This window comes from Silurus aristotelis (assembly GCF_946808225.1).
Source record: "Silurus aristotelis genome assembly, chromosome: 29".
In the NCBI taxonomy this organism is placed as follows: domain Eukaryota; kingdom Metazoa; phylum Chordata; class Actinopteri; order Siluriformes; family Siluridae; genus Silurus; species Silurus aristotelis.
The window spans coordinates 1,950,213-1,970,212 of record NC_139602.1 but is presented as its reverse complement, the minus strand read 5'-3'; the positions used below and the strand labels follow the sequence as shown (position 1 = coordinate 1,970,212).

At 40.7% G+C, this 20,000-nt stretch overlaps 1 protein-coding gene across 22 annotated transcripts in view; it reads left to right on the top strand.

Moving 5' to 3' along the window:
• Positions 1 to 20,000, top strand: part of adgrg6 (adhesion G protein-coupled receptor G6) — a 36,477-nt gene that overhangs the window by 10,670 nt on the left and 5,807 nt on the right. For 2 of the 22 annotated variants that reach the window (XM_083534855.1, XM_083534860.1), the window contains exons 3-20: positions 1,009 to 1,353; positions 2,331 to 2,930; positions 4,733 to 4,798; positions 7,613 to 7,672; positions 12,762 to 12,835; positions 12,921 to 12,973; positions 13,067 to 13,108; positions 14,143 to 14,279; positions 14,824 to 14,938; positions 15,176 to 15,264; positions 15,348 to 15,549; positions 16,207 to 16,372; positions 16,766 to 16,906; positions 17,970 to 18,089; positions 18,720 to 18,765; positions 18,868 to 18,974; positions 19,343 to 19,470; positions 19,723 to 19,991. In XM_083534855.1, the coding sequence (XP_083390981.1) occupies positions 1,009 to 1,353; positions 2,331 to 2,930; positions 4,733 to 4,798; positions 7,613 to 7,672; positions 12,762 to 12,835; positions 12,921 to 12,973; positions 13,067 to 13,108; positions 14,143 to 14,279; positions 14,824 to 14,938; positions 15,176 to 15,264; positions 15,348 to 15,549; positions 16,207 to 16,372; positions 16,766 to 16,906; positions 17,970 to 18,089; positions 18,720 to 18,765; positions 18,868 to 18,974; positions 19,343 to 19,470; positions 19,723 to 19,991 (2,760 nt within the window). Of the gene's footprint in view, positions 1 to 1,005; positions 1,354 to 2,330; positions 2,931 to 3,778; positions 3,827 to 4,732; positions 4,799 to 5,909; positions 5,976 to 7,612; positions 7,673 to 9,225; positions 11,617 to 12,761; positions 12,836 to 12,920; positions 12,974 to 13,066; positions 13,109 to 14,142; positions 14,280 to 14,823; positions 14,939 to 15,175; positions 15,265 to 15,347; positions 15,550 to 16,206; positions 16,373 to 16,765; positions 16,907 to 17,969; positions 18,090 to 18,719; positions 18,766 to 18,867; positions 18,975 to 19,342; positions 19,471 to 19,722; positions 19,992 to 20,000 lie in introns of those variants that run through there. The other 20 variants (XM_083534859.1, XM_083534873.1, XM_083534861.1 and 17 more) reach the window with 17 other exon arrangements.

The following is a 20,000-nucleotide window of genomic DNA, read 5'->3' as shown; positions in this document are numbered from 1 at the left end:
AGCACACACACACTGCACATTCACACATATATGCTGTATAGAAACAAAACTATGTGGACTCCTGACCATTAGATGATGTGTTTTTTTGTGAGCATCCCATTCCAATGTAGTCTTCATTTGCTCTTATAATAAGCTCCACTCTTCTGTAAAGATGTTCCATCCAATTTTCTGTGGAGATTTGTAAGATTTCTTTCAGTCACGAATGCATAAGTAAAGTCTAATTCATTCGTTCTAATTAATTCCAAAGGTTTCCAATAGGGTTGAGGTCACTCAAGATCTTCCACTCTTTGACAGCTCTCCAGTCCTTCATACCTCCTCACCTACATTAGGACCCGACTTTACTAACGCCCTTGTAGTTAAATAAAATCTCACAAGTCTATACAAAAATCTGGAACATCTTTCCAGAAGAGTAAAGCTTATAATAACAGGAAATGAGGACCAAATGTGGAATTGGATGTTCAAAAAGAATGTTTAGATGTCTACATATTTCTGTTTTTATAAGTATATAGGCTTATATATATATGTGTGTGTGTGTGTGTGTGTGTGTGTGTGTGTGTGTGTGTGTGTGTGTGAACATGCAGCGTCTGTGTGCTGCTTTAAAGATGTAACCTAACTGAAAGCCTGACCTTTATAAATGGTGGATTTGCATCAGGCACTTCCTGTCCCAGCGCAGATGAAATGATTTAAGTTCAGGATGTACTTGTACCCAAATCGGACCTTTTAATATAATAATACATAATAATAAAACGTTTTGTCACAGCGTTGATGTTTTGAAAGTTGTAGAAAGAAAGAAAAGAAATGTGGAATCTTTTCTCTGGACTGATCCTGATTTTAAAACAAAACAAAAAAGCTGTCCCTTTTCCTTATTAACAGCTCTCCTGTCGGCTCCGTATTCCTTCATCTGCACTCGTCTTCCTCTTTCCAGATCTTTGTCCGTCGTCTTCTACTAACCGAATCATGAACAATACACAGATATATTATATTCGGCGGTTATTTTTGGTCCAGCAGTGCTGAGCTGTCAGGTCGAGTGCGACGTAACACTCACGTCGCCCAGCGGGATCTTTACGTCTCCGTGCTACCCGAGCGACTACCCGGCGAGCCTGACGTGCAAGTGGACGCTGCAGGCTCCGGCCGGCTTTGTCCTGCAGCTCACCTTCCTCGACTTCGAGCTCGAGGAGGCACAGGGCTGCATCTATGACAGCGTGGTCGTCGATACGGGCGCAAGCAACGTGAGGTTTTGCGGCCTGACCGCCAACAGGCTCACGCTGAACTCCAGCACCAATGTCATGCTCGTGTCCTTTAGTTCTGATTTCAGTATCCAGAAGAAAGGCTTCAGTATCAGTTACAGGCAAGGTATGCCTCGTTTTTTTTTACTTTGTTTTGGGCTAGGGCTGCGACAACAATCAGATTTGTTCTTGATGGACAAAAGTTTGTGGACACCTGACCATTAGATTCCTACGTAGATGCTCTTATAATAAGCTCCACTCTCCTATGAAGTTCTTCCACTAGAGTTTGTGGAGATTTGTGCTCATTCCGGTACTGATGTAGATGAGGAAATGAGGGGGCCTGGGGTGATGTTACAGTTCATCCCAAAGGTGTTTAATAGCAGGCCCTTTAAGATCTTCCACTCCAACCCATGGAAAGCAGATCTTTATGGAGCTGGCTTTGTGAACAGGTTTCGGTCTCCTAGTTGGGTGTCCCAATACTTTTGACCATACAGTGTATAAATACATATATACACATATATAAAAAATAAATTGTAATTAAAAAAAAAAATATTATCATAGTGAAAATTATAAATTCTATCACTTGTTGCAGCCCTAGTTTTTATATTATTATTATTATTATTATTATTATTATTATTATTATTATTATTATTATTATTATTCATTTGCTAATTTGTTTGTTCTTTATATTATTAATATTATTATTATTATTATTATTGTTATTATTATTATTTTTTTTTTATTTACTTAACTATTTATGAACTTATTTATTTATTTATTTGTGTATTTTGGCCAATTTGGTGTAAAGGCACAACGTCCGCAAAACGCACTCGTACAGAATCTAAGCTGAATACAGATCTTCCTAATAAGAACGAAGGCACGTGATGACATCCTTAACCCCCCCCCCCCCATCCGTAGTGTAGCTTTTTGTGATAAAACCAAAAATAATGACAAAAATACAAATGCACCCATGTCTGTAACATGTAGTTCTCAGATCTGAGATATTAAACAGTGCTGAAAACTTTACATCTTTACAATGTAATCATATTGAAATGTCCTTATAAAAAAATAGGACTAAAACTCTTCACTTTTCCACCCCTCCAGTTGCTGTAGCTCTGAGAAACCAGAGGGTGACCTTGCCTCAGAACACCAAGGATGTGGTGCGAGTGTCCAGCTTGGTGTCCATCCCGGTGCTCAGTCAGTTCACGGTGTGCTTCGAGATAGCCGGTCAGTCGCACACCGGATCTGGGATTATCTTTTCTTACACGAGTAAAGAACCCTACCTGAGCTTTGGGAACAGCGGGAACACCATGGAGCTGTCCATCGGGAAAGTCACATGTCCAGTCAACGATTTCGTCACTGTCGCTGACTTCACTGCGAACATGCAGCCGTTCTGCGTTACGTGGTCGAACGTGAACGGCGCCGTAGCCGTGTACTTCAAAGGGACCTACCAGGTTAAATACTGCTCAGAGTCAGTGGGTATGAGGACAGAAACCGGGGGTTCTTTTGAGCTGGGCAGAGGAAAGAAACAGGGGCAGAACTTTGATGGAATCCTCTATAATTTCCGGGTGTGGAATACGGCCATGACCTCCTCTGAGCTCTCGGCGCTGACCTGCGATGCCGTGGGGAACGTGGTGGACTGGGACAATGGCTTCTGGGAAATCCCGGCTTCGTACGCTCAGACCGACTCGACGCTCAGCTGCAGTGAGTACAGCTCTGTGATCATGTGATCAGCACCTGTCTGTCTGTCTGTCTGTCTGTCTGTCTGTCTGTCTGTCTGTCTGTCTGTCTGTCTGTCTGTCTGTCTGTCTGTCTGCTGAACGTCACTACTCTTTATATTCTTTTAATATAACTAACGGTTTGTCCTTTTGACTGTGTGTGTGTGTGTGTGTGTGTGTGTGTGTGTGTGTGTGTGTGTGTGTGTGTGTGTGCGCGCGCGCAAGTGTGTGTTCTTGTTTACCTACTTTACAACAGCTAAAAAAAAATTTTATTCTTGGGGCAATTGGTTACTGGGGTCTGGGGTGATTGGGAGGGGCAAGTAGGGCAGAGAGAGCAGATATGGCAGAGAGAGAGCAGATCAGGCATAGAGAGCCAAAGAGCCATAGACCAAAGGAAGCAGATAAGACAGAAGAGAGAGCATATAGGGCAGAGACAGCGCAGAGAGAAACTGCTGAGCGAGCATATAAGGCATAGAGAGCCCATAGACCGGAGGAAGCAGATAGGGCAAAGGGAGCAGATCAGGCATAAAGAGCCTATAGATCAGAGAGCGCAGATAGGGCAGAGACAGAAGCTAGAGCAAATAGGACACCCAGGTGAACTCTTTGTCAGCGTTAGATGTGCCGAAAGGGCAGGGACGGGCTTCAGAGTTAATCTGATAACAGTGACGCATTTTAATGTCAGATTTATTTTTTTCTTGCTCACAGGAAAAAAAAACAAAAAAACAGAACGATCTGATGTACATGCAAATCAGGAAGCCCTATCGGCGTCGACAAAAATGGCATCTAAAAAAAAAAACTTGTGTAACCCTACTAACTGCCACGTTCTCTTTACAGTCTGTTATACGCAGTGTGCGCATTTAACAACGATGCTTTCATCCACTGGTGAGTGTGATACTAACGTGCTGTGTGTGTGTGTGTGTGTGTGTGTGTGTGTGTGTGTGTGTGTATGTGTGTGTGTTTATTTGCCATGTCTAGGATCACTCATTATAACCAGGGTTTATCATAAGAGAAGTTAAACAAAACACTTTGTGTGTGTGTGTGTTTGTGTGTGTTTGTGTGTGTGTGTGTGTGTGTGTGTGTGTGTGTGTGTGTGTGTGTGTGTGTGTGTGTGTGTGTAGGTTTAAGCTCCTCCCATTTATCAATATTTCTCCTCCCAAAACCTCGCAAATGTCCGTGTTTCACCTCAGGAGGAATATCCCCTTTTTTTTTTTTTTGCACCATCATGTTCTTTAAAAAATTAAAAATAAACAAACAAACAAATAAATACAAAATGATACACAAGAATTATGCACAATAATATCAACACACATATCAAACCCCAGGAGTAGAAGAAAGTGTGACGAGAAAAAGGGAGTAAACATAAAGAGATGGGAGAAAAAAAAGAGGCGTAACATTTTTTTTTTTTTTTTATAACATTTTATTTGGGGAATTTTTTTTTTTTTTGTGGAGAACAAAGAAGGACTAAGTGTTGAGTAATGCACACATGAGTTTTTTGAGTATTTCCAGGGTGTGCCTTTAAAACCAAGAGTGAGTCAGTGGTGTGTGTGTGTGTGTGTGTGAAAGTGTGTATATGTGTATGTTAGTGTGTCTGTATGTATATGTAATGGTATTACACACTGTGTGAATACTTCTGATGACAAAATGAAAACAGGGCACCTCAACAGACGACAGCGGCATTTTGCGAAGTATACGCCTTTATTCCCGCAATGTCCCCTTGCCCACTTTCTAAAATTCCCTCTTTTAATAACGAAACAATGACTGATTTTTAAAAAAATTTTTATTTCCTAGGTACTGCTTTGCCAGCTACCACGTCTCAAACCACCAGCTGTGTGTCTCCAGGAGCCGGTTGTCCAGGTAACACACCATCCAGGATTTTCTACTATTCAATATTATTGGTTATAATAACGCTATATCACAATACCGATACAGAGAGCAGATAAGGCATAGAGAGAAACTAGAGCTGAAACAGCAGATAAAGCAGATAAGGCATAGAGAGAAGATCAGGAGAAGAGAGACTATAGATCAGATAAAGCAAATAGAGCAGAGAGGGAAGAGAGTGCAGATAAGGCAGAGAAAGAAACTAGAGCTGAAACAGCAGAGGGAACAGATAGGGCATAAAGAGCAGATAGAGCAGATCAGGCATAGAGAGCCGATAAAGCAGAGAGCAGATCAGGTAGAGAAACCATATAGACCAGAGGAAGCAGATTAGGAAACACAGAGATTATAGATCAGAGGAAGCAAATAGAGCAGAAAACACAAAGGTAGAATATAGAGCAGATCGGGCATAGAGAGCCCATAAAGCAGAGAGCAGATCAGGTAGAGAAAGCATATAGACCAGAGGAAGCAGATTAGATAAACAGAGATTATATATATCAGAGGAAGCAAATAGAGCAGATGGGGTAAAGAAAGAATCTAGAGCAGATCAGGCATAGAGAGCCCAGAGAGCAGATTAGGTAGAGAAAGCATATAGACCAAAGGAAGCAGATTAGATAAACAGAGATTTCTAGATCAGAGGAAGCAAATAGAGCAGATAACGCAAAGGTAAAATCTAGAGCAGATAGAGCAGATCAGGCATAGAGAGTGTAAAGACCAGAGGAAGCAGAGAGCATTCCACGATTTTCCAGAACCAGCACCAGAGTCATCGATCGCATACTGATCCATTTTTATGCATAATTGTCCCCGAATACTCAGAGATTTATAGCTGATGGATGCAGGACCACCAATAAAGCTGTAGTTCTAGTTCGAGTTTGCATTGCCTCTCCTTAGATCGTTCCTCAAGAATCGAAACAGAAATAACACTTTCTTCTGTTGCTTTGCATTGAACCTCCGAATCACGATGGTTTTCTGTCAGGTGTTCGAGTCACCTCTCATGTTGAAGCGTTGTTGTTTTCCTCATGTTGTTGCCACTGTTGAAATGCGAATACCCTGACCTTGAAATGTAACCTTTCTCCGTTCCTGCCACCAGCATCTCTAACTACTACCACCTCATCCATCAACACTAACACCATTTCTACTAATGCAACATCCAACGGTAAGCAAACGATCCGTGCCTTTTTACTTTCTCAAGCATCACGGGTGTAAAAAAAAAAAAATGATGTAATTCTTTTATATGTGCCAAAAGTATGTGGACACCCAACCGTACGATTGTATCATACACTCTTATAATGAGCTCCACTTTTCTGAGATGTTCTACTAGATTTTGTGGAGATTTTTATTTATTATTTAAGGCAGATTGCTGAAGTGACCTGGGGTGGTGTTTCAAATCATCCCGAAGGTGTTCAATAGTGTTTGAGTTCTATTCCAGGCCACTGCAACCCATTGTCATGGTGGAACAGGTTTTGGGTCTCCACATATGGGTCGACAAGTAGGGTGTCCGAATACTTTTGGAGTCAACGTGTCTATGATGTTTCATGTCTATTGCAATGTGAATCGGAAGTGTTGAGCGATACTGAAATGTGATTGGTCGGTAAATGGTTGATCAGCCAAAGCAGTGCATTCTTCAGTCCAAACTTTAATGCAAAATAAACCCCGAAACGATATTTCTTCATGAAAAGCTAACACACGTCCACTAGCGCGATCGCTAATAAAAGTCCCATGTCCTCTTGTTTATTCCAGTGTTTGGTTTTATTCCTACATTCTGCCTGATTAATACCATCCATAATGTATGACTTGTTGGAATGTTGGCCACAATGGGCATCTTTTATTAAAACACTCAGCAGAAATGAATATCGGAATGATGGAAAAGAGGGGGGAAAAAAGGGAAAGAAAGATGGTCATTGTTGTCACGTCTGAGTCAGTTCCAGTGAAGTTCCCTTATTCTTGATTTTATGGATTTCATGTGGGGTTCAAAATATTTTCTTTTCAACTGCAATGTGAATATATATAATATATAATATCCCATTCCACATTTAGTCCCCAAATGCTCTAAGAAAAACCTTCACACTTCTGAGAAGATGTTCCACAGGATTTTGTGGAAATTTGTGCTCATTAATTCTGCCACAAGAGAATTCATAAAGTCAGGTACTGATGTAGGTGAAGTGAGGAAGGTGAGGTGTTCAATAGGGTTTGAGCTCTATAGTAGGCCACTCAAGATCTTCCACACACTAAATTCATGTAAAGCAGATATTCATAGACCTGGATTTTCACGCTGGAACAGGTTTGGGTCTCCTAGTTCAAGTGAAGGGAAAATTCATACTACGGCGTCCAAAGACGTCTGATACAATTGTGTTCTTTCCGCTTTGTGGGAACAGTTTGGGCTCCATGAAATCCAGCTCCATGAAGATACACGTTTAAATGGGGTTGGATGTGTGTGGAAGATCTTGAGTGGCCTGCAATAGAGCTCAAACCCTGAACACCTGGAACACCACAGGCTTCCTCATTTCCTTACCTACATCAGTACCTGACTTTACTAGTACACTTGTGTTTGAATGAAAGTTCACAAATCTCCATAAAAATTTAGTGGAACATCTTCTCAGAAGAATGGAGCTTATTATAAGAGCAAATGGGGATTAAATGTGAAAGATGTTCAAAAAGCATATAGTAGTAGTTCCAGGGTCCTACATGTTTCATTAAAGATGCTCCTGAGTCCATATCGAAGCATGTGCATGTATTTGTTTTGATGTTAAATGCATGGCCTCATCAAAATGCATTTTCCATTTTCTTTGTCAGATCTTTCTATAACCATTTTCTACACCAGCACTCCTAGCGTTACTTTAACCACACCCGCCGGTAAGCAGGAGTCTTTTCACCATCCTGTACATTTTTCTACTAAATCTTTCCTCTGACTAACATGTGTGTGTGTGTGTGTGTGTGTGTGTGTGTGTGTGTGTGTGTGTGTGTGTGTGTGTGTGTGTGCACGCGTGTCTCATAACCACTAAATGCTTCTCTGCCGTTAGTTCAAACTAATTTCGCTGCTACGACTTATCCTCCGAACCCCTCCAGCGCTCCTACTGGTAAAGTTCAGTACTGAAGGTTTATTATATGTAAATATATATATATATATATATATATATATATATATATATATATATATATATACTATTCAGCAAAATATCTTCGGTACGCTGACATTGTGTACGTTCCTCACAAATTAGATTGCGTTCAGCTGTTACTATTACACAAAATTGTTTCGTTTTTTGTATCTTTCTTTTTATCTCCATAACCAGAAAACCATTTTATTTTATGTAGTTATTATTTTATATTATTTATTTATATATATATATATATATTTTTATAGCCACTGAATCTTCACAATGATTTAGATATGACCTGAACTAAATAACACATTATGAAATAAAGAGCTTTGTTTATTAATAATTAATTTATGTTCTTTTTTATGTATTTAAACCAATTTGTTCTATCGACAAAGTTTACAGCCCCCTATATATATATATATATATTGTGTGGACACAAGATTGTGATCATCTGACTATAAGATTTTGCTTTTTGAACTTTCTATTCCACACTTAGTCCCCATTTGCTCTTGCTCTTATAATACGCTCCACTTATGTAGTATGTTCTACTAGATTTTATGGAGATTTGTGCTCATTCAGCCCCAAGGACTTTAGAAAATTCATGTACTGATGTGGGTGAGGTGAGGAGGCCTGGGGTGCCATCAACATTCCAATTCATCCCAATAGGATTGAGGTCAGAGCTCTATAGCAGGAGATCTTCCATTTGTAAAGAATATCTTCATGGGACTGGCTTTGTGCATAGGGACATTGCCAGGATAGAACAGTTCAAGAAAAGGAAATATCTCATCCTACCACATCCAGTGGCATCCAATACAGTTGTGTACCTCCGATTTTGTCAAATGAATTTGAGGTAGAACCACATATGGTTGGAAAAGTCAGGTGTCCCACTCCACTTTTGCCCATAGAGTAAATGGAGCAACACAAAGTTGAAGACAAGAACTTGTTGATGTTAGACCCCAATATGAAGTCTAGATTCATCCAATATATTAATTTCCTAACACCTTTGATCTCTTTCACAAACTGTTATCATTCATGTACTTAGTTCACTGTATCTCCTTCTCCTATAGTGTCATTTAATTTTACAATGAAATTAGATATTCTCTCTGACTGGTATGTTCTTGATCTACTTAACCTAGCGCCGATATTTCCCCATTTCTTCCCTTAACTTCTATAAGAAACTAAGGATTCTGGCACATTTATGTATGTTTAGGTAGAGGTAGACTTGATTGTTGTATGTGGTCATAATATGCTGTGTTAGAAAGATCAATAACAACTTTTTCCCAATGACCTGTCTATTGGCTACCACAGAGAAAGGGACGGCTGTGTTGTTTTGGTCATTGCTGCGACTCCCTCCACGCTCAGCAGCCGTATCCTCCACTCCTCCCCCTTCTCAACCTCCGGTTGCTCCTGCTGGACGGAGTTCCAAAACCTCACTCGGCTTTATCTCCACCCCTCTCATTTGGCCTGTAAGAAAGAAACCGGAGATCGCAGTAACACAAGCCCCTAAAAACCCGAATCTACATATTACTAAAGCGCCTCCGTTACCGACGAAAAGTATGACAAGTATGTCCTCTGAGCCGAGAATCCCAGGAGCACTAACCAATGCCAAGAAAACAAACTTTACAACTAGAAGGCCAGCCTATTCCCATGTAATGGGGCCACGTAACCAGACTGAAAATGCTGAGTCTTTCCTGGTGGTGTCGGTCAGCAATCGTAAAACTAAACCGCTGACTCCGCAGTGGGACCTGAGCGAGAGCAACGAGAACAGCTCCGAAGAGCTTGATTTTCCATCCGGATATGGCTCGGAATCCTTTCTCTATGATATCGATTTAGATGAGGATATTTTCAGCTTATTTGAATTTGACGCACCCTACTCTCTGGATGAAGGCCTGAGCGCTACCAGCTTGAATGTATCGCTTTTAAAAGTGGCAAATGCTCCGACTGGCACAGACAATACCCCCATTGAGCAGGTTGAAACCCAGAACACCATGATGCTTATCAAAGCTCTAGGAGGGTCAGATGTTCTAACGGGCCAATCTAGACCGAGTAGACTAACTGTAAGAACAACGGAGTTCTCCTCCCTTTCAAGACTAGCAATATCCCCAAGCTACTCCAGCTTGACAAGTACTGTGCACAAAGTTTTCCAAGGTACTCAGTGCATCTTTGCAGATGTTACTGGATATCAACAGGGGTGTACAAAGGTGTCTCTTTTGCTACAACCCACAGTCATTGCACAAGGGCAGCTTGGGGTTTTAGAGGAACATTATGGCAGGACAGTGATGCCAGAAAACACTCCCAGCATAGCTGCCTCCCTCAGGTACTCCTCTAATTATATAACAGGATTGTTTACAGAACCTTTAACAGTAAGTAAGTACCTTTCCCAAATTTCCTATCCCCTCAGAACAGAGTTACATCCTACTTTATACATCAGTCCAATACCTGCCATTGAGGGTGAGCATGAATATACCATCAGGCCCAGTCCATTGTCAACTGCTTCTCTTTCCTCAGCTCCATCATTTGACACCTCTGAACGCATTCTTGCCTCAGGGGCTGATCTGGATCATCCCCAATCAGAGAATCAATTTATCTTAAACCTAAGCCCACACTATTATAACAACTTTGACTCTTTGAGAACCCCTAGCATTGTTGCTTCCTACCCCGTCACTGAGGGGACAATTGCTGCATCTCTGGTGGAAGGCTTGAGGGGGCTTGAGCCATCACACGTAAGCAGACCTCTAGACAGCCACAAGGCATCGCCACATGCCGTTCATAGTTTCATCAGTGGTAGTTCTGCAACACCCATCCTGACAGACCAGTGGGGCAGTTCTGCTTTTTTACCCCTTCGTTCAAGCTTGGAAATGGAAACACAGAAAGAGGATGGATTGCCTATGTACACCCCCACCTCTGGTAGCTATGTTGACCACAGTTTCATGCCATCTCCTATTTTTCTGGATACTTTAAAAGCCACAGAAGGGGGCAGTATGTTTGAAATAGGGGTCGATGAAGTCTTAACATCACCATCTCTCTCACAAACTGTACCTCTGGAATTCCAATCAGGACCATCTGTACCTCAGAATGTAAATAATACAGATGGATCAAAAGAATATTACATTACAGAGCACACTGGAACCAGTACACTCAGTATCTTGCGATCAAAGCTGCCAAACAAAGACCCTTCACTGAGTTGCTCAGTCTCCACAATGACATCAGGCTTGACTCCGCATGTTCCGCAATTACCAAACACAGAACATGACCAGAAGCTTGATTTTTCTCACGTAACCATTGGATTTCCACACACATCCACTATTCCTAGTATACACTCATGGCCTTTAACGTTAGAAGCAAGTGTATATAGCCTTGGTCTAGACATTCACCCAGTGGATACTAGCATTATAATTGAGGACCTTCAGGATACTCAACATGCACAGTTCTCGACAACAGAGCAGCTTTTTTGGTCCAAGAATGAATCAGCAAAGCCCTTAAGCAACAAAGACAATGCTTTCATTGTTCTGCCCATCACCACAGATAGAGAAATGCATCCATCTCCCCCGGCTGTTTACGACCAGTCCTTTGTCTCCACAAATGGCACGTTTCCTCTGGCGTCCCCTCCTAAGGGAATCACGGCAGATTTCGACTCTGTGCCCACCGATGCCACCCATGGACCCGCCGCAGACTCCACTGATATTATCCCGTGCCCATGTAAAGCGGTTTTTTACACTTCTTGTCATTGTGGACTTTCGACTGGGAACAGTATGTTTTCCAATAACGACACTTTAGAAAAAGATGTACTGTGGCTTTCTTCCTAATCATTGCTCACCTTCGCTGCCAATCACACGATGGTTTAAAGGGAACAATCGACTTGAATTCTTGTCCAGATTTTAGAAAGCTCTTGATTGTTTCTGTAGCGGGTGTAGAAAGAGATTAACACTAGTTTTCACACAAAACAAATCACAATAATACTATTTCCGTATGTTTTTTTCCCGTATGTGATTTTTCTTTCATTGTTCAGCTTTCTTAGGAGACCGCTCTACCAAATGTTTTAAAATTATGATGGCTTGGACAAACAAGTGAAAAACATACTGTGTGTTGGGAAAATATAGTGCTTTGTGGTAAATGCATTTGTCTTGCTTCAGTCTCCTAAGAAGGTTTTAACAGAGAGTAGAGATATGTTGAACGCTAGTCCTGGACTAACAATATAAAACATGAGCACCATCTTGAGATGGCTGTAGGGCATAGCAGTGGGCCGCTTCGATTCGAGAAGTCTCAGGGGGGGGGGGGGGGGGGTCGTCTTAGTTGTGCAAAAAGCTTACAAATATTTGTGAATGTTTGGCGATTCTTAAAAAAAATAGGCCAATATTACCAAAGTGTGTGGGATGTTTATTTGTTTTCAGCATTAATAGATTTAAATAAATAGTACATACTACCCTGAATTTGGACTGAATTACACTATATGAACTAAAACTTGTGGACATTTAATAATAAGATTTGTACATCTCATTCCACATTTGCTCTTATAACAACCTCCAATCTTCTGGGAAGATGTTCCACAAGCTTTTGTGGAGATTTTTTTTGGCAATACGTTAGTAAAGTCAGGTACTGATATAGGTGAGGTGAGAAGCCCTGGGGTGCCGTTCCAATTCATCGCAATATAAAGATTTGGTGTCCCAATACTTCTGTTCATATAGTGTATCTCACTGAATCAAGGTGAATTTTTTTCAGTGTTGTCTCCCTACTGCTCTGCTCCACAGACCTAAAAGATTCAATCACTACTAACTCTAATCTATTATATTCTCTTAATTAAACTGAACTTTTTTATATATATATTTGCTTTTTTAATTTTGCAGAGTTTACCTACTTCAGGATTTCTTTAATTGTATCCGATAAACTTCAGGTCACAGATGACTCCATCGCACGATGGGTATGACTGTACTGGATATCTACTATACATGATACGGTGGGGTGCCGAACCTTTTTTTTACACATCTATCATTTGTACCTTACAGTTGAACCAAACCTTCCAGGACTGGAATCATACTATTTATGTCGATAATGTCAGGTGAGGAACATCTTCAGATGTCAGTGGAAATGAACAGATATTCATGTGGTTGGTGTTGGTGTACTTATATGAATTTCTCAACTCTTTTCCCAGCATTCTTCCTGGAACTGATTCCTCCAATACACAAGGCACGAGGTAATATAGTAATAAGAGGTGTATTTATATACTATCTATAATCTATATTCTGTGGTGGGCCATCAGGGTCAGCAAGGCCAGTAGAAAAGGCCTTGCTGACCCTGATGGCCCACCACTATTTTTGTCTGTGACTATGCTATTCCCAATAATCTATTCTCTTTATTTCATATTTCTCTTACTTGTGCTGCCTCTAGGAGTGTCTGTTCATGTTGCAGTTTCTATTCATTTAGATTACATTCATCACTTATTGCTAGGGTCAAAGGAATCTGCCATGAGGCCTTCAAAATCGCCATCGCTTATACGTGTAGCGTAAAGTAAATGTTGCATGAAGGCTGTTCCTTTAACCAATCAGATTTTGAGTTGGCAACAATGCGACATGTGTACAGGTATGTGCGGGTGTACAGTAACGTCGGCATTTTCACATTCTTTGATTCGACGGTCAGAGAGGGCGCTAGTCAGAGCTCGCAAACCACATCTGTGGCAAAGTGCGCAAGGTAAAATGTTGGTGTTGATTTCATAGCTGTTTTTCCATTTTACAACGGCTGACAAAGGAGAAGAATTTGATTTGATCGCAAATACAATGTACAAGGACATTTACAAGAACGACTTAAAAAATATATATATATTTGTACGTCAGGTTGCCAAAACATTTAAAAACACACTTTTTCTTCATTTCAAATCCCCAGGAAAACCAAAATGCACTGAAAACAATGCATTGATATTGATGCTTCTGCCAGAGATGACGTATGCGGGTGCAGTGAAAGGAGACGTGTTGAAATGTGGTCTTTGGTTTTCTTGCTTTAGTAAAGGCTCATTGTGTTGAGGTTGAACGAGATTTCTGTCTGTGATGTTATACTGCATTTCTGTTTAATATTGATGGTTTTATAGCCGTGGCGTCATAATGATGCTAATAAGAGGTGGATTGATTGAGGTAGAACTCCACTGACGGCCTCAGTGTAAAATGCACGACCAGCTAATGTCTATACTATACAAAGAATGGAAGTTTAATTGTTTTGTTTTTTAATTTTTCCAAGATACTCTTGTAAGGCACTGCTGGTGTATCGAAACACTACAGGAAAACTTCTAACAGACGCCGACATCACGAACAGACTGAAGAGCATTTCTCCTTCAGCCAGCTTTGCGTTGGATGACATCGCCGTAAACGCTATCGGTATGAACCCTAATCCTCTTCTATCGTTTCGTTTTGGAAATTCTGGAAGTTTTTTCAGGCAAATTGTTGTAATGACGTGATTTCAATTATATTTTATTTGTATTGCGTTTTGTCACTATAAGTCCCTTGACGTTGTCCCTAAGCAGCTTTACAAAATAAATGTTTGAGTCATAAATTTGTATCTATGATCCCTCTTCAGTGAGGCAGTGGTAAAGGAAAGTGGCAAGGAAAAACCCCCTCAGAGACCTCAGGTGAAATAAAAAATTTTCAAAAGGGAAATGTGTGCCATCATTGTTGAGGTTATTAACTGTTAACTGATGGAAAATTAAAGGCAAAACTGTTCATGGCAAATCTTGAGATTTTGCAAAGCAACCAAAAGTTCTTTTCCTGTTCTGTCTCTAGGAGGATGCAGCTCTACCTCTGCCATGTTAATCTATATTCTATGTGGCTCTCAGGACACGCCTCGGCCTCTGTATTGTTTTTGTTGTATGCAGTAATCATGTGCAGCCGATGTATCTTGTAATTAATGTAATCGCTTTTCCAGAAAACTGTCCGGCTGAGGAGTCTCCACTGCATTATAAATGGCCAGAGACAAGAACATCAGTCACCCATTTCATCCCATGCTTCCCATACAAAGAGCAGAATGCGTCCAGGACTTGGTGTGTATATAATGGACTTTGCTGTGCAATTGAAAATTGTAGTAATTTTGCTACAATGGTACCATAACTGGTATAATCTCTCCATCAATCCATCCATCCATCTACCCACTTACCTACCTACCTACCTATCTGGTGCTCTGCTGTATGATATGATTTGTCTATTTACAGATATAATGCCAAGGTCCGGAGTGTAAACAAGCTTTCTTCTCTCTTTCTCTTTCTCTTTCTCTTTCTCAGCATGATCAGCCCGGACAATTATTCCTCTTTTTGGGACCAGCCAGATCTCCTGAACTGCACAAATATAGAAGACATCAAAGTTTCACAAGGTGCCATTTCGTTTTTTTTAAAACCCTTGAAACTAATTATTCATTGATTCAAGATTAACAGTCGTATGCTTTGTTTGAAACAGAAAACGCAGCGGACGTGGCTGTTCAGCTCGCCGACATCACAAACAACGAGCTTTCCACTGATGAGCTGTCGAAGGTGGTCACTGTGGTGACGAAGCTGGTAAACGTGGCCCGAATTAACGTCTCCTTGGCTTCCACTGTGGTCACTATCATTTCCAATGTGATGATCAGCTCCGAGCCAGTGCAGCTGGCTGCCTCAGATATGTAGGTTTTTATTTTTAATGATAGGATTATGTTCCTGTGTACAAGAACTTTCATAGATCCATAGTTTAGTGTACAGTATATCGGGAATGTGAATCCCCATAACTGTGGCTGACACGATTCACATCTCCATGCACAATACAAATGAAGCGGCCTTTGTAGTGCAAATGAATAGAAAAAAAGATTAAATAAATCCAGATGTTCTTTTCCTGTTCTGTCTCTACGAAGATGCAGCTCTACCTCTGCCATGTTAATCTATATTCTATGTGACTCTCGGTCTCTGTAGTGTTGTGATACACCATATTCACGTGCTGCTACGTGAATATGACGTATCACAACACTATAGAGACCGAGAGTCACATAGAATATAGATTAACATGGCAGAGGTAGAGCTGGTGGTGGTAAGGGAACGTGAAGAGAACGAAATCAATCTACATATAAAATATTGATCGCAAATTATTGGTCACTTTCCAAATAATAAAAGTGCAGCACATCTAAAAATAATATCAGTATCAGCTTGGCAGTTTGGGACTTGAACCCCCAACCTTCTCAGAACCTTAACTGCCAAGCCACCACTGTCAGAATATATTGCTGTATATTCGGCAGAAATTTGAAACATAATGCTCTGAAATGTGCTCCCTTTCGTCCCCTTACTTTCAGGGCACTAAAAACCATGGACAAACTTGTACAGAAGATTGAGTTTGATGGTCCTTCCTTGACTATCACTTCCAAGAACCTGGCAGTGGGAATCTCAGCTATCAACCCCAGCAGCTTTAGTGGAGCCAATTTCAGCGCCTTTATGGCTACAAATTCCTCGGATCCTCAGGTACATGCCATGCCTCCATATTTCTGTGTCCTGTTTCTCCATGTCTTGTGCACATAGGCTTAAATGTGAATGGTACAAGCCTGGGGCGACTATGTCCATTGTGAAAAAAGCCTGGGGCGACAATGTCCATTGTGAAAAAGCGCAATAGAAATAAACTTGACTTGACTTTTACACCGAAGTGCCCTTGATCGTCTTGTGGGTGTCACCAAAGTGGGCCTCAGGAATCAAGGGCACCATTTAGGGCAAGGGTTCTCCCTCAAGCAGTATAGTCATCAAGTCTCACCTCAGGTTCTGAACAACGTAAAGCAAGACGGTCTTCTCATAGCCCCTTGGTGAAGATGACATTCTTCTCCAAAAAATTCTGGAATGTCCTTCTTTCTCTTTTTTTCCCAGATTGATTTCGAGTCAGACATCAGTAACTCCTTAGCTCGTGTCTCGCTGCCTGCCACTTTGCTTCATAACATGAGCGATGCTGATATTGAACTCGTCTCCAGAATTAACTTTATGTTCTTCAGCAAAACGGGACTCTTCCAGGTGGGTGCAGTTTTTTCAAACGTTTCATAGCTCGGATCACATTGCTAGCATGTATCGTTGATGCCACTTGACACAATACATAATACAAATCGAATTTCTGCTAATTCTGGTATTATGGGTATTTGTATCTACAGTATTTTGGATCGGTAATGGTAAGGTTCATGGATTTGTGGTGATTGTGCATACTAGCATGACGTATAATATATAACATGCATTTGTCCCCTTTATTATCCAATCGGCCAATCGTGTGACAGCACCAGTTTCAATTCATGTTCGGATCAAGCATTGCTAGGTCCTAAACCCTCAACTGCTTATTATTTATATAAATAAATATAAATATATAATTGCTTGTTGCTCTCAAATGCCATATTTGTATCTCAGAAAACTCTTTTTCATATACAACAGTCTCTAGAGTTTAGATTTTTTTTGGCTGTTATATCATTTACTGGTTGGATAACTGTATGAGTGTACATGTGTTCTGAATAAAATGGATGATGAGTGTAAATACATTATTATGCCAAGGTCAGTCTGAATACTGGATTGTGATTGGCTGGAAGTTCAGGTGTTGTGTGTTACACAGATTGCAAACCCATCCAAATAAATGTAATCTTATGGCACTACTTTATCTCTGGGTGTGATCTGGAGCAGCAGGATTCCAGATCTGATGAGCCGTATATATAAAATGCGTCCATTCAGTCAGTTTTAAACTCGTCAATATTGGGATATACGATATAAGATATAAGATGATAATCCATGGCTAGCTGTAAGGCCTTACACCATTTTAATGCTTCACCTCGGGCCCTTCTTCACCTCCACTTTGTGCAGTACCATTGTATCCCATCACACTCAGCCCTGGATTATCACCTTACAATAAACGGTATATTTAATATTTAACTTATAATTTTTATGTGTAACAAAAGTGTTCTTCTGACATTGCTTTGCTAAGTGTGACCTCAAAATCCTAATAATGTGTGACATCGTTTATTAATCCCTAATCTAAACTAATCTAAGGTCTAGATGCCATTCAGGCAACATTAACATTTCAGTGAATTGCTTCCTGTAGGATCAGCAAAACAACGGCCTGTCGCTCAACAGTTATGTGGTGGCCAGCAGTGTGGGAAACTTCTCCATCAGTAATCTTAAAGACCCTGTGCAAATAGAGATCTCCCATCTGCAGCATCAGGTATTCTGACCACAGCACACCTTCACAGCACCTTCCAGGACTCTTACACAGAATTAACTCCATTACAAACCCATGGCAAAATCTGACAGATCGATCGATCGTCTGTCTGTCTGTCTCTGTTTAACTGTTTAACTATATAACTAACTGTCTGTCTATCTATCTATCTATCTATCTATCTATCTATCTATCTATCTATCTATCTATCTATCTATCTATCTATCTATCTATCTGTCTGTCTGTCTGTCTGTCTGTCTGTCTGTCTGTCTGTCTGTCTGTCTGTCTGTCTGTCTGTCCGTCTGTCTGTTTACCTATATAACTGCCTATCTATCTATCTATCTATCTATCTATCTATCTATCTATCTATCTATCTATCTATCTATCTATCTATCTATCTATCTATCTATCTATCTATCTATCTATCTATCTATCTAGCTAGCTAGCTAGCTAGCTAGCTAGCTATCTACCTGATGCTTTGCTTGGATTCTTCTGATGTATATAAAGAATAATACGAGTTAAATGATCATGTTCTGTGAATAATCATACACAGGCACATTTCCACCTCCTTCTCATTTGCTCGCTTTGAAATGTGAAAGTTATTAACAAACAGTTTTTTGTTGTTGTTTTTATTAGTGGAATCTAAATCGGTTGTGCGTGTTTTGGGATTTCAGCATCGAAAGTAAGTGTGCTTTAGTTTGATCGTCTCAGATCTCAAGGATGTCGTTTCTTCATACCGTGAGAGGTGAAGCTCATGTGTTACTGTATTATTACTTCTCTGCAGATGGCACTGGAGGCTGGAATAGTGAGGGATGTAAGGTCAGCCCCGAGTCCAACAGCAACAGAACCATCTGCCTGTGCAACCACTTAACACACTTTGGTGTTCTGATGGTGAGACAGGCATCCTCTTGCTGATTTATGATGATGATGATGATGATGATGATGATGATGATGATGAAGATGATCAGACAGACAGATAGACAAGATCTAGAAAATTTCCCTCTGGGATAAATGAAGTTATTTGTCTGTCTGTCTGTCTGTCTGTCTGTCTGTCTGTCTGTCTGTCTGTCTGTCTGTCTGTCTGTCAATCTTTTGATCAGTCTGTCTGTGTCTGTATGTCTGGCTGTTTTGCGGTCTATCTTTCCATGTGTCTATAAACAAATAGATGAATAGGGTCCAGTATTTATTTATCCGTCTGTCTGTCTATCCATAGATAGATGTGTTTATAGTCAGTAAAAACATGACTTTTGCTTGTGTAGGATCTGAGTGGAGCTTCGGCGCACATCAACGAGAGGAACAACAAGATTCTGATGTTCATCACGTACATCGGCTGCGGGATTTCGGCCATCTTTTCGGCTGTAACGATCCTCACTTATGTTGCCTTCGAGTGAGTTTCAGAAATCCGAACTGAAATTTCTGCTGCTCGTTACCTAGAACTATGAGACCATTTTGTGTTTTAGAAAGGTCATCAAAAAAGAGTTTTTATAATTTTTTCGAGACTTCTCACATGGACAGCTATTTTATAGGATGAAAATGAGATTTACATACACAAGATTTGTATGTATTTGTAAGATGTTCATGAATACAATGAAGCATGAAAGCCAACGTATAAGAAATGTTTTGACCCTGGCACTCGTAGGAAATTGCGTCGAGATTACCCGTCCAAGATCCTGATGAACCTGAGCACCTCGCTGCTCTTCCTCAACATGATGTTCCTCCTGGACGGCTGGCTGGCTTCCTATGACATGGAGGGGTTGTGTATAGCCGCGGCTGCTTTCCTGCACTTCTTCCTGCTCACCTCGTTCACATGGATGGGACTTGAGTCTGTCCACATGTACATCGCTTTAGTCAAGGTCTTTAACACCTACATCCGGAGGTACATCCTGAAGTTCTGCATTGTTGGATGGGGTAAGTTGG